This window comes from Bubalus bubalis, chromosome 21, assembly GCF_019923935.1.
Source record: "Bubalus bubalis isolate 160015118507 breed Murrah chromosome 21, NDDB_SH_1, whole genome shotgun sequence".
Classification (NCBI taxonomy): Eukaryota; Metazoa; Chordata; class Mammalia; order Artiodactyla; family Bovidae; genus Bubalus; species Bubalus bubalis.
In genome coordinates, this window is record NC_059177.1 from 53,359,143 (window position 1) to 53,372,852 (window position 13,710).

At 52.0% G+C, this 13,710-nt stretch overlaps 1 protein-coding gene across 6 annotated transcripts in view; it reads left to right on the forward strand.

Moving 5' to 3' along the window:
• Positions 1-622: 622 nt before the first annotated feature.
• The window catches only part of SLC6A20 (solute carrier family 6 member 20), a 62,259-nt gene continuing 49,171 nt past the window's right edge, over positions 623-13,710 (forward strand). For 2 of the 6 annotated variants that reach the window (XM_006077503.4, XR_006547423.2), the window contains exons 1-2: positions 626-840; positions 12,511-12,651. In XM_006077503.4, coding sequence (XP_006077565.3) covers positions 720-840; positions 12,511-12,651 — 262 coding nt within the window. In that variant the 5' untranslated portion in view covers positions 626-719. The other 4 variants (XM_044933876.2, XM_044933877.2, XM_044933878.2 and 1 more) reach the window with 4 other exon arrangements.

The window sequence follows — 13,710 nt, forward strand, 5'->3', positions numbered from 1 at the left end:
GCACACAGTAGGCACACACAACCTGTCTGTAGATGGAAGCAGATGGCTGCGTGGGTCACTGCCGGTCCGCTGGGGAGGTGGGGGAGCCCCTCACTTTTTCCTGGTCCCTGAACAAATACAAGCCCCCTGCTCTGGGAAGCCCTCCTTGACCACCCCAGCCTACCCACCCGTAACTGCTGACCCCTTTGCTTTGCCTTAGTTGCTCTCCTTGTGTGTTTCTGCCTTAAATATGGAGTAAGATAAACCATATGGAGTTATCCTTTCTGGGGGTAAAACCTGGTTGAAAATGGGCTCTTTGGTCCAGTCCATTGAAGCAATTCCTTTTACCAGAGTGTCAGCTCCAGGAGGGCTGGGGGCTATCTGTATCGTTCACAGCCCCATCCACAAAGAGTGGCACACAGGTGGCCACACTGTAAATAACCCCTCCCCGGAGCTCGCAGCCGAGACACCAGCCCCCGCGTGGAACCGGAGGGGCCGGGGCGCCTCCCTGTTCGGCGCAATGTCGGGCGCCTTCCCGGCCGCGGCGGCCCGGCGGCGGGGTGGGGCTCGCCGTCACCCATTTACTAGCCTCGCCCCTCCGACGGGCGCGCCGTTAATGAGATTAGCAATTAAAAAGCCGGCGAGAGGCAGAGGCGTGGGGCCATCCCCTGGCCGAGCCGGGCGGTACGGCGCTCCTGGCGGCCGCGCACCCACCGCGCCGCGCGCCGAGCCCGGGGGCCATGGAGAAAACGCGGCCGCTGTGGGCCACCCCGCTGCAGTTCGTGTTCGCCTGCATCTCGTACGCCGTGGGCCTGGGCAACGTGTGGCGCTTCCCCTACCTGTGCCAGATGTACGGCGGAGGTGAGTGCCGGCGCCCGGGCTGCGCCCACCCCGCCAGACCGGCGTGTGCCCCTTCCGACCCGGGGGGCCCGGGGCGCGCTGGGCTTGGTCCCGTGTTGTGTGCCAGGAAACTGAGGCTCAGAGAGCGAAGCGATTTGCCCAGAATCACGGATCCCGGAATTGGACCTAGGACATCCCAGTCCACAGCTGGAGCCCTTTTCCAGAGCTCCCTCCCGAGCCCTCTGGGGCGGCCAGGCGCCCCCCAGCACCCCCTGTCACCCCGGTCGGTCAGGCTGCCGCGCTAGGAGCAGTAGGAGCCGTCAGGGACACTCTTTTCCTCCCTCCGGAGCAGTGGCGATGATCTGACTGCTAGTGTGTAAACCTCACGTTTAAGTGTAAAAAGTGAGCAGGAAATTGTGTTGTTTAACAGAAACTCGTTATACAACTTTCAGATCCGAAGCATATTCCTGGCAGCATGACTTGAAACGCAGGATAAAATGATCTTGAGCTAGGCTTTTTTTTTTTAAAGTTTTTAATCACAAGATTAATTTGGGTTTGGAACCACAGTAGGCAGGAAGGCTAATCACTCTATTTCAGTTTAGTTCGTTTGTTTTCTGCAAAATTTCCCTCACGTCGCAGGGCATCCCAGCCTTTTACTGGACAGCCGCACACCCACACAGCATTCCCCTGCCTTGCACGGAGCTGGACGCACCTTCCAGGACCTGCCAAGGAGCCCCGGACACGGCCAAGTGCATTTTTGGGAGGCAAGGTGGCAACAGGGATTGAAGTCTCAGCATTAAAAAAGTTTTTGAAGTATTCCATTTCTAGAACTTTACCTAAGTAAAATAGTTCTGAGAGAAGGCAGACACCAGAAGGATGGCCTCCGTCTTTAAATAAGAGCAAGATATTGGAGACCTCCTAAGCCCTCAATTAAAGGGGACTGCTTCCATGAGTTCTGGGACCTGCACGCCACGCACGGTGCTCTTGGAAGCCATTAAGACGGTGTTTTCAAAAAAAGTATTTGAGTATTTTTTCACGTCATAGATTAAACAGAGGGAGGGAAGTCAGATTCGAATCTGTATAAAATGAGTGCTCTTAATTATGTTTGAAACAATGCAAAAAAAAGGGAATGAGCAAAAACATAGCCAAGAGAATAAAACAATAGATATCTCTGGGTGGTTTTTGCTGACCTTGTGCTATGTGTGCGTGTGTGGTGTCTTCTGTAATCAGCATGAGCTGTTTTTTGTTTTTGTTTTTGTTTTTTGTTTTTTGTTTTTCACAATAAAGGACAACGAAAGATGTTAGGTCAAAGTATTTACCAAATTTAAGCCATTTAAGAAGACCAAGACTAAAACACTGCTCCGTCAAGTCACTCTCACCCCCAACTCCCAGCTCAAAAAAAAGAAAAAAAAAAAAACTTGACAAAAGATTGTACAGGTTTTTTAATATAGTGCAATCTTAATCCTCTGACTCCTTCTTAAATTTGAAAGACATATATATTATATATCATAATTATGTGAAGTGCATGGGTTCTCATATGCTATAACAGCTTGATAATTGACTTTTGAAAGCTGTCAGGATGAGATTTCCACATCATTCTGTGTTCAGCACACCTACCTGCAATACCTGTATCCTGGCTACACGTTTCCCAAACATCAGGCCAGGTGAGCCGTACTGTCACAGGGCTGTTTAATCCCTTGTTTCTAACAACACCATCACCTGGATAGTCTGCAGGTAGACACCGGTAGGGAGGGGTAGTTCTGAGGTAGAATACAATTGACCCTGGAACGACAAGGGGGTGAAGACACCCATCCTCTGTGCTGTGGAAAATCCCCATATAACTTACAGCTGGCTCTTTGTATCCATATTTCCTCTAGATCCACGGTTCAGCCAAATGGGGATTATATAGTATTATTGGATTTACTATTGAAAAAAGTGTGCATGTAAGTGGGTTCATGCCATTAAATCAGGGTGGTTTAAGGGTCAACGGTGTATATAAGTTGCTGGGGAGATGGTAAGACCTTCAAGAAGCAGGAAAAGAAGGAAGAAATCTTGTACCTGGTACAGAGTCCACTTAAGCTGATAGATGGACAGGTTGATGGATGGGTGATGGTTGAACAGAGAATGGATACTGGAGAGAGGATGGATTAGGGGGTGGGGGAGTGGATGGATGAATGGATGGATCTAGGGTGGACAGATGTAGCTTAGGTGGGTGGCATCCTCTCAGTCATGTGTCTGCAGATCAAGGACCAAAGAGTTTATCCTGTCTCACTGAGCATGTGACCACCCAGCACCTACCCCTGTTCTCACCTCATCTTCCAGCACGCTCTCCAGTTATCCTGAACAGCTCTTTGTTTACTGAACACTCACTCTGCCTGCACACTTTGCTCAAGCTACTTGTCCACCTGGACGTTAGCCTGGAGCACTCCCAGCACTTGGTCTGAAGGACTACACTTTGTTCTAGAGTTTCTCCCCCGTCTCTGTGAAGTGGTGGGGTCAAAGGAGGTGTCCAGTCAATGTCTGTTGAATGAAGAAGGCAGGTCTGCGAGGAAAAGCTGCGGAGTTTGGGAGGCGGGGGAGCGGGGGGCTTTCCCGAGCCTCTCACTGCCCAGTGATGTCACCTACAGTCAGTGACATGTGTTTACACTCCCATCCTGTACCTGACTGCTAACCAACCACATCATGAAAAGCTCTAGTGGGGTGTCTAACTTCCCTCCGCACAGAGCCCTGGCTTCCACCACCCCTACCCCCCACCCTCCAGCCAACAAAGAGCTTGTTTATAAACCGTAGAGCCAGGCCATGCCCAAACACTCCCCGGAATAAAAAGGATTAGGGTCCTGCTCCTCTCATCAGGCTCTGCCCGTGACCAGGGAGGCTGGTTTCCTGGCTGCTCTGCGGGCCGGGCTGCACGAGGAATGTTAATTCTGAAGATTACAGGCCAGCTGCCGGCCCAGAGCAAAGGAAAGGCAGCAGAAGGGACTGGTTGCAGTCTGTGCTCCGCAAGGCCAGCCGGCCTTGGCGGCTGTGCCAAAGTCTAAGGCCGTGGTGTTCGGGAAGAAGTCAGGATACAAACGTGTTGCATCCTAACGTGTGGAAAATGAGTGCACCCACCGTTGACTTTTATATAAATTTTCTCTTCCTCAATGGCTCAGCGGGTAAAGAATCTGCCTGCAGTACAGGAGACACAGGACACACGGGCTCAATCCCTGGGTGGGGAAGACCCCCTGGAGGAGGGCATGGGAGTTCCACTGCAGGATTCTTGCTTGGAGAATCCCATGGACAAAGGAGCCTGGCGAGCTACAGTCCCTGGGCTCGCAGAGTCGGACGCAACTGAGCGCGCGCTCAGATCATGGAGGAATAACCAGTTCTGTGGCTGATGGAAAGGTGGATTATTTTTTCCCCTTATTTTCTATATATGATATTTACCCCTTACAGGGAGGGGGGCAGTTAGGGGACACCTGACTCGGAAGTAAGATGATGGGACTTTTCCTCAAAGCCCCTCCTGCTCCTCCCTGGTACTTAGATCTTTGCATCTCGGATTTGCCCACGAAGCTTCTTGATGAACTACTGGCCCCACCCTTAGAGATTCTGACATGGAGACCTGGGGGAGAGGGCAAACTGCATTCCACACTTTAGAGGAATCCCACCCCGCCAGGCCACTAGCTGCTGGGAGCCAGGCACTGGGGCTCCATTCATGTAGTGCTGGCTTTGGAAGGAGGAGCAGGACTTAATTTATAGTGTTTGCTGGTGTGTGATGTAAACACTCACATGATGGCCGCATTCACACGGCAAGTGTGGTGTCCAGTGTAGTGTGGGGTTTGAGGAGACATGCAGCTCTCGACAGCGGGTGTGAGCGGGCCCCGGCACGCCTGGAGCTACAGCCCTCTGGGCAGCACCCAGCCTGGGACTGAGCCACTCTGGGTCAGTCCACGGATGGACAGGCGGACGGCATGACCACTGCTCCCTTGTACTGTGTGTGCATGTGTGTGTGTGCGTGTGTGTGTGTGTGTGTGCGTGCTCACGCACTCAGTCTCTGGCTCTTGGTGTTTCTGCAGAATCCGGAGTTTCAGAGGCTGTAAAGTGTCAAACACAATTTGGCAAGTAAGCTTGAGATGCTGGGTCCCAGGCGTCAGAAAATGTGGCCGGGCGGTCCCTTGAGACAACACGTCTGTGACTCATCCTGGGGATTCTGGGTTCGGTCCCAGTAACAGCCAAGCTCTTGGGCTCCTAACACGTGCTGGGCACCTGGAAGGTGGACACAGGGAACTGCACAGAGATGCCAGCAGAGTTAGCTTGGGGTTAGGCTGGGCCCAAAATAGGGAAGAACCTTTGTATTCTAGCACAAGTTAATCACTAAAGGGATGTTGCCTTAGGCTTGAATTATACATAATGAGCCATCTTTGGGAACCCTGGCTCCCAGGGTAAGAGGCATCAAGCTAAAATAGCTTTGTTTATCTCACAGGAAGGACTGTCCAGGTGGCTCAGTGGTAAAAAAAAATTCACCTGCCGATGCAGGAGACCCAGGAGACGTGGGTTCGATCCATGGGTCAGGAAGATCCCCTGGAGGAGGAAATGGCAACCCATTCCAGTAGTCCTGCCTGGAGCATCCCCTGGACAGAGAAGCCTGGCGGGCTATGATCCTTGGAGTCGCAAAGAGTCTGACACAACCGAGCGACTGAGCACTCACAGCTCAGAAACATCCTGGTCAGGCCCACGAGTGAATTGGCTGCATTGCTCTCCCCCATTCCCCCAACCAGGCTGACCGGAAGCAGGAAATGCTTGGCTGTACGCCCTCCCCCTTACTATAAAAGAGCCTGATTTCTTAGTCTCAGCTTTGAGTCTGCCATCTTCTCAGTCTGCTAGCTTTCTGATTAGAGTTGCTATTCCTTGCCCCAGCAACTCATGTTTCCATTAATTGGCCCGTCATTCAGTCAGGAGTACAAACTTGGAGTAAGTAACAGATTTGGGGGAATGTTTGAGTAAGGCCCTAGCAGCCCTCAGGACCGCTTGTTCTGTGCACCTGGGCTTCAGAAGTCTCCAAAGCAGCACTGGTTTCTCCAGTGCTTGGCGTTGGGAGCTAGGAATTGATATCTGGGATCCAGTGGATTTCATAGAGTAAGGTAAATCACGCTGGTGTGTACAGCCGGAAACTTGATTTCCTTTGGGTGTGGGGCTTTTTCTTCAAAATAAGGCAAGTTGTTATGTATTTGAGTGGGCTACCCTGTTGGAGAGAGGAAAGAGTTGCTGGACTTGTACCTGGTTCGTTTGCTTCTTTGTTTTCTGTTCTTTTGTACAGATTTATTTTTTGGCTGCACTGCATCTTCGTTGCTGTGCTCAGGCTCTCATTGTGACCTCGGGCTCTCGGGCACGTGGGATCTTCTTGGACCTGGAACCCATGTCCCCTGCATAGCAGGCGGGTTCTTTACCCCGGGACCACCTGCTTTCTCGGATGTTAGCATGTGTATGGGCCGTCTATATTTTGTCTTGAATTTCTGTCTTTAAAATGGGAAATGTTTCAACTGTCCCTAAAGAAAGCCCTCGGAGGCGTGTTTTGGGTGAGTGATCTGATTCCAGCTGTGAGCGGAAGGTGATTTCACTGTAACCCCGAGTGGCCACTGCACCTGTCAGGGTCTCCTCCCCAGGGGGCTCCAGCGGGGTGCCCCAGGGGCCCTGTGCACCAGGCACTGCCGCCCTTGCTGTGTTAGTGACGTCGCCTGTGGCCTCCTGCAAAACCCCGAGACCAAACTGGAGGTTTATTTAGGATTTTCTGATTGTCTTTGGGGTTTTTTGTTTCATTTTGTTTGACCCTGTTCCTCCACTTACAGCCAAATCAATTTGATGATATTTAAAACACTTAATGATGTCACATGGAGGAGAGTAATAGAAAAGAAAAAAAAAAAAAAAACCTCCTCTTATCCCAGAAGAGAAAGGTTCCACTTGGTTCCTAAAATCACCAAACGCCCCAGCCCAGCATTCAGCCTGGTTGTTTGATACTAAGGCAAAGCACCCTTTTGTAGTTAGAGATGATCCATTGCTATTTATGGTCTTAGGGTGACTGTTCTGTGAAGAATGGGGGGCGGAAAATGACATTCTCTACATGCAAGCGTTTGTGCTATTACACCAGAGAAAATAAGAAAAAGAAGGTAGGGAGAGTGAGGACAGGTCGCTGCAAACCTTAACTCTTCCAGCTGAGCCCAGGACGACCCCTTCTTCAAGGGATCAACCAGAAAACCCTGTGTGAGCGCTGGGACGCCGGGACCCGGTCTCGTATCACCATCTAAGACCCGACAGGGCACCAGTTGGGGCCAGAAGCCGCTCCCGGGACAGGGCAACTTGCCTTACCCCGTCCTCTCATGGGGGCCTCAATGCCAACCACCTGCTGGCTAGGTTTCTCGGACGAGTTTATTTGGAAAGATCCTGACCCCCTTACAAGGAGGCTCTCCTACACCTGAACCCACTTAGCAGTATCACAGCTGAACCAAATTGGGTCTCAATGAGGGAGACCTGCTCTTATTCCAACGTTGCTTATATTAGTATGTCCTAGCCAGGCTTTGAAAAGCAGACCCAAAGCAAAAGAGTCTGAGCAAAATTCAAGCAATTCAACAAAAACCAGTGAAGACCCTTCTAAATTTTTGGAAAAGATTTTTCAGGCCTACAGACATTATACTAATACAGATCCTGAGGCCCCTGAAAATATAGGACGGTAAACTTGACCTTTTTTTGGCGGGGGTTAGGGAATACCTTACAGCAGGAGAAAGTTGCAAAAATTAGTGCGTTTGGAATGAACCTTCTCAGTTGGTAGATGTTGCTTCCTAAAAGGGTTCAACAGGGAACAACAACAGAAGAAAGAAAAGACAAAATGAAATGCCACTTTTTTGGAAGTGGCACTGGATTCCGTCAAAGATGAGTAACTCAAAGAGTTTAAAACCTTGGGCACTATACTAAGCTCTCCACGAGTTTGCCTCCAACAGGTAGGTCTGCCTGTCCAATGAAGTAAATGGTCATTTCATTGTAACTGGAGATGTGTCAACCTGTTTAATTTTGTCCAAGTAAAAAGTCACAGCTAACACGGTTTCCTCACGCTTCTGTCGGTGGCTGGGCGCTTCTCTTCCAGTCTCATCAGGCCTGGCTCACACGGCTACATTTGCTGGTGGGTCAGTTGGGGTGGAAGGCCCCCCACGTGTTGGCAGTTGGTGTCGCGTTGGCTGGACCCCTTGGCTGTCCTCCGTGTGGCCCCTCATCCCCAGGTGGCCTCTGCGTGGTGGCCTCAGGGCTGGGCTCCAAAAGGATGAGGCTGGAGCTGGGAGGCATCTTGAGGTCTGGGCTCTGCAACCATCATGGTGCCCCCTTCCCCACATTCTAGTGGACAAAGTAAGTCCCAGGGCCTCAGCCCAGACCCACGGGCGGAAATAGACTCCGTGTCTCTGCAGGAGCGGCCAAGAGCGCACATGTGGCAGGGGGAGGTGGGGGTGGGGGTTAGTCTCCCACTTTTGCCCCATTGACATGCAGGGGAGCAGGCTCACCAGCCTCAGGCCTCTGTTAGCTTCTCTCTGATGCCAGGCTCTCCTCATACAGAGCCTGGGTCAGTATTCTTATATAAAAGGAGTTTGAGGAATAGTCCAGTTGGAAGAGGGTTTGGTGAGTGGGCTTGTACTCAAACTGATCACAAAACAAAATTCTTTTATTGAGATTTTTTGCATGCAGAAAAATCGACATTTTTTGGTGAACAGTTACATGAATTTTGACCAGTGCAGGCAGCTGTGTTATCCGCACCACAATCATGCCCCGAGTAGTCAGCCCCTCCTCACTCCAGCCAGCCCCCGGAAGCCACAGCTTTTTCCCTATAGTTTTGCCTGTTTCAGAATGTCGTATGAATGGAATCACACAGTACGTCGCATCTTTTGAATCTGGTATCTTCCACTTAGCATAATGCTTTTGAGATTCTCCCATGTTGCTGCTTGGGAGAGCTTGTTGTTTTTTTTTTTTTTAATTGGCTGAGTACCATTTCCTTATATAGATACACTAGGATTTATTTATCCATGCACTCACCGAAGGACAATTAGATTGTTTCTAGTTTATGACACCGTGAATACAGACCCTGTAAATGTCAGTGTATAGGTTTTTGTGTGAATGTAAGTTTTCATTTCTCTGGAGTCGATACCCAGGAGTGGGATTTCCGGGTCATACGGTAAATGTGTGCTTAACTTTAGAAGCAGCTGCCAAGCTGCTTTCTAGAGTGGCTGAACCATCTTACATTCCCACTAGCGATGTGTGGGAATTCGCAAGTCCTCGTCCGCGCTTGGAATCGTTGGCGTGTCGTGTTGCCGGCATTCTGTTCGGTGTATGCTGACACCCCGTGGAGGGTCAAAAACGCATTCTCCTAGCGAACACGGCTTATGTATTGTCTTCAGTGAAATGTCTGTTCATTCTGCACATTTCTGAACGTGTTTTCTCATTTCTGAGTTTTTATTAATATATATTCTGGATATGAAGAAACGTGGATGTCTTTGTCAGATGTGTCTCCCTGATGCTTTCTCCCAGTTCGTAGCTTGTCGCTTTGTTTTCCAGACTTCTTTCATGAAGCACAGTTTTAAAATGAAGCCCAATATCTTACCAACATTTATCAATATTTTCTTTCACAAAAAGCTTTTCTGATGTTGTATCTAAGAAATCTAGGCCTAACCCAAGGTCAGAAAGACTTTCTCTTGTGTTTTCTTCCAGAAGTTTTATAGTTTTAAGTTGTCCGTTTGGTCAGTGGTCCATTTCAAGGGCCTTCTTTTTGGGGGGGTGAGCGGTGTATAAAATGTGAGACATGGGTTGAGCTTCACTTTTTCTGCATATGGATGGATTGTTCCAGCATCATTTGTTGAGAAAGTGATTGTAGACCAGATCCACTTGGGGTTGTGTGTCTGTTGGATGGTTGGGTGATGGGAGAGGATAGTAAATCCACTGAAGGAAGGGCAGGGCTGCAGAGCCTTCATATCCCCATCTGGGCACCAGGCCTTGAATTTCCAACCTTCCCACGGGTAGTGGGCCATCAGGCAGGCCCTGTGAAAGAGAAGAACGTTCTGTGGACCTTGCCAGGCCTCCCGTGGTTACTGTTTAACATCTCGGGTGAAATGAAGCTTTTCTTACAACCACTGAAGGCTGCTCCAGGCAGGCTGTATCAGCACAGCCTGTACGGATGGTGTCTGTTGGGCGCAAGCCCCCCGCGGCCTCTCGGACTCCTTGCTGTTGAGAGGAGCCGGTTAGATGCTGAAGCCCGGCGAGGGCCTGGCAGAGTCCAGAGATGAGGGGGCAGGATTTGCCGTCGCCCTGATGTGAGCAGGGAGTTCGGAGCTGGGTGTGCAGAGCCCTGCTGGTGTGCGGCCTGCTCTGGTGAGCACACGCTCGCACCTTTCTCTCCGAGGTGAGAGGGTCGGGCGGGGGTGGGCGGGGGCTCTGCATGGCCTTGGTGCCAGCTGCCTCCTTCTGGGATTTCTATCCCGAGGAGATAAACGCACGGACCAGGCTTTGCTTACGATGGCAGAAGACCAGCAACAGCCTAAGTCTCCAGGGACCGATGAGGAATTGTGGGCACGTTCTCCTAGTGGAACGTGGACACGGTGTGGTCCAGAGAGTGGTCGTGAGACCCTGTCGTGAGAGAAACGTGGGCTACAGGACAGCATGCGTGTACAGTGGCGGCTTTAAAAAGAAACCTGTTTGGCTGTGTTGGGCCTTAGTTGCTGCACGCGGCATCTTGTGTTGCGGGACGCAGGATCTTTTTCTTGCAGCCCACGGGGTTAGTTGCCCCGCGGCATGTGGGATCCTAGTTCCCTGACCAGGGAGTGAACCCGAGAACCCTGCATTGGAAGGCGGGTTCTTCACCACTGAACCACCAGGCCAGTCCCCAAGGGAGCATTTTTGTGAGTATTAGATGTGTCTATGAACATATGTATTCTGTTTACCTTAATACTTCCAGAGCCAGTTCCTTCTGTAAGCAGCCCTTAATCCCTGCAGCTGTAGGGTCAGGGTTTTCTTTTACTCAGAAGTCCTGCCCTCCTCTCCCAGCGAACGTTTCTTCAGGTCCACTGCCAAGGAGCCAGGAGCTGGGGGAGAGGTGTCCGAGGGCATATGGAGGAGGAGACGGGACCAACAGCAGAAACAGTGGGGCAGCTGGGCTGGGGCCCCCCTCCAGCAGGCTGCTAGCCTCTTTCCATGTGTCTGAGGGTGGGGGGGTTCTTTCTTAGCTCTGTTCACTCACCCTGCTCCCCACTATCACCAAGGGTCCTTGTCTGCAGATGGCTCCTTGGGAACCAGTGGTTCAAATCTGCGCTAGTCATAGCGGTGGTGGTGTGCAGTCGCTCAGTCGAGTCTGACTCGGTGCAACCCCGTGGACTGGAGCCCACTGGGCTCCTCTGTCCATGGGATTTCCCAGGCAAGAATACTGGGGTGGGTTGCCATTTCCTTCTGCAGGGGATCACCCCGACCCAGGGATAGAACCTGCATCTCCTGCATTGCAGACGATTCTTTACCACTGAGCCACTTGGTAACCTGTTATTAAAATGAAAATTTAGGCCGAGGGCCACTGTATAAAATGGACATATATACAACAGAAGTGCTCCTTCAAGGGAGGCGGTGGCCTGGGTTCTGTCTATTGGGGAGCCCTTGTCTCCACACATACCTATCAAGCCCCGGCCTCGTCTCTGAAGACATAAGCCCTGTGAAGTACCTGTGGCTCTCGACAATCATGAGGCCACTGAAATTCTTCTGCCCGGGTGACCCCTCGTGGGCATAAAGCAGGGCTGCTATTCTCCCATCCTCCGCACACTCAGCTCGGGGCCTGGCCCAGACGAAGTGTTCAGTGAGGCACCTGTTTAGGGTAACACCCGCTGTGGGGCACCATGCGGGCCCCGTGAAAAGCCCAAGGGAAGTACGTGGAGGTGGGTGGCTGTCTGGCCGGATCAAGGGGCGATGTTCAGAACAGTTAACCACTCAGCGGCCTGAGCTCTGACCAGCCATTAGCTGCTTTAGTAGAAATGGAACGGGGGCTTCTGGCAGAGGCGCGGGGACAGCCGAGGCACTGAAGGCACTCGAGGGTCTTGGGACAGGGGCACTTTCCACGCAGGGTGGAAGTATTTAGAGACATTAAGGACTGATGTGGGTGCATGTGATCTGTGGGTGGAACGGTGAGTCGAAAGGTAAAAGGATAGAAGGATGGGTGGATGGAAGGACAGACGAGTGGACAGGTGGAGGGATGGATTCTGGGGAAAAGGGAAAATTCAGGAATGGATGGATGGGGCTTCCCTGGTGGGTCTCTGGTAAAGAATCCAATGCAGGAGACAGGGGTTCGATCCCTGGTCCAGGAAGATCCCACATGCCACAGAGCAACTAAGCCCCTATGCCGTGACTACTGAACCTGAGCTCTAACACCCCGGGGAACCACAGCTACCGAAGGCTTCTCACTGCAGCTGGAGAGTAGCCCCCACTAGCTGCAACCAGAGAAAGCCCGCGTGCAGCAACGAAGACCCAGCACAGCCAAAAGTAAACAGAATATATTTTAAAACTGTGTTTAAGAACGGATGGATGAAGGGAAAGTTAGGAGAAGGAAGTGGCGAGTAGAATGGGGGGCGGTGGAGAGGGAGGGTGTGGGTGGGGGTCCCCGGGGGGAGCCCCGGGTGACGGCCCAGCTTTGTCTCTGCCCGCCTGCAGGGAGCTTCCTGGTGCCCTACATCATCATGCTGGTCGTGGAGGGCATGCCGCTGCTGTACCTGGAGCTGGCGGTGGGGCAGCGCATGCGCCAGGGCAGCATCGGGGCCTGGAGGACCGTCAGCCCCTACCTCAGTGGCGTCGGTAAGTGGGCACCCCTCAGTCCCCTCTGGAACAGGGAAGTAGGGTTTCCCTGGTGACTCCACAGCACAGAATCTGCCTGCCAACTCAGGAGACGTGGGTTCCATCCCTGGCTTGAAAATACCCGCTGGAGGAGAAAAGGCAACCCACTCCGGTATTTGCCAAGACTCAGACACCACTGAGCGATTTAACTCATGCTACTTATGGCTTGCCAGTATTCTTGCCTGAAAAGTCCCATGGACAGAGGAGCCTGGCCAGCTACTGTCCAGAGGGTCTCAAAGAGTCAGACGAGGGGGCAGTTCCGCAGGATGTGTGAGGCCTGAACAGCTGCACACACACATAAGAAAGAAAGGCCCAAGACAAGAACTGTAACCCAGTGTCTGGGCCCTTCCACCGGCCGCTGCGGGACCACACAGTGGCTCCTGCTAAGTACTGACGTCTCCCCCCGTCAGCGAGCACCAGTGCTAGGAGCTGGCCTGTGAGTGTGAGCTCACGAATTGTCATCACACCAGAAGGCTTGTGGGGTGCTGTTAATATCCCCGGTGCATGGAAGTAGGGGCCCAGTGAGTAGCAAGAGGGGTACTGCCTTCCCTCTCTCCTCTTGAGTTACTTTGAGCCAGTGTCTGGGGCGCCCTCGTGGGATCTTTGCTGCCCAGCGCGGCCCTCGTGTGCCAGGCTCCCCTGGGAGCAGGACGAACTTTGGCCAGCAGTGGCCACGGTCTGTTCTGCTCACCTCTCCCACACCCACACCCACACCCCCACACACATACAGGCAGAAAGGGGAACAGGAAAACACAGGAGAGTTTCAGGAACAGGACACGTGTGAACTGGCACGTAACTTCATCTCAGGTGCAGAAGAAGTGTGTCCAGAGGCCTCACACATCCAAGCGGAACTGCCCCCTCCTCTTGAACGGCTGTTAATTTTTAACGTAGAGGTGTGTGGTTTTACTATCGGCCCAAGCCGTCAATCACAGAGGGCTTCTCCGAGGCAGCGGAGAAGCTGCCTAATAGGAAAAACACCAGATGTGGGTGCCAGCCGGGGATGCTGGTGAATGTTTACCA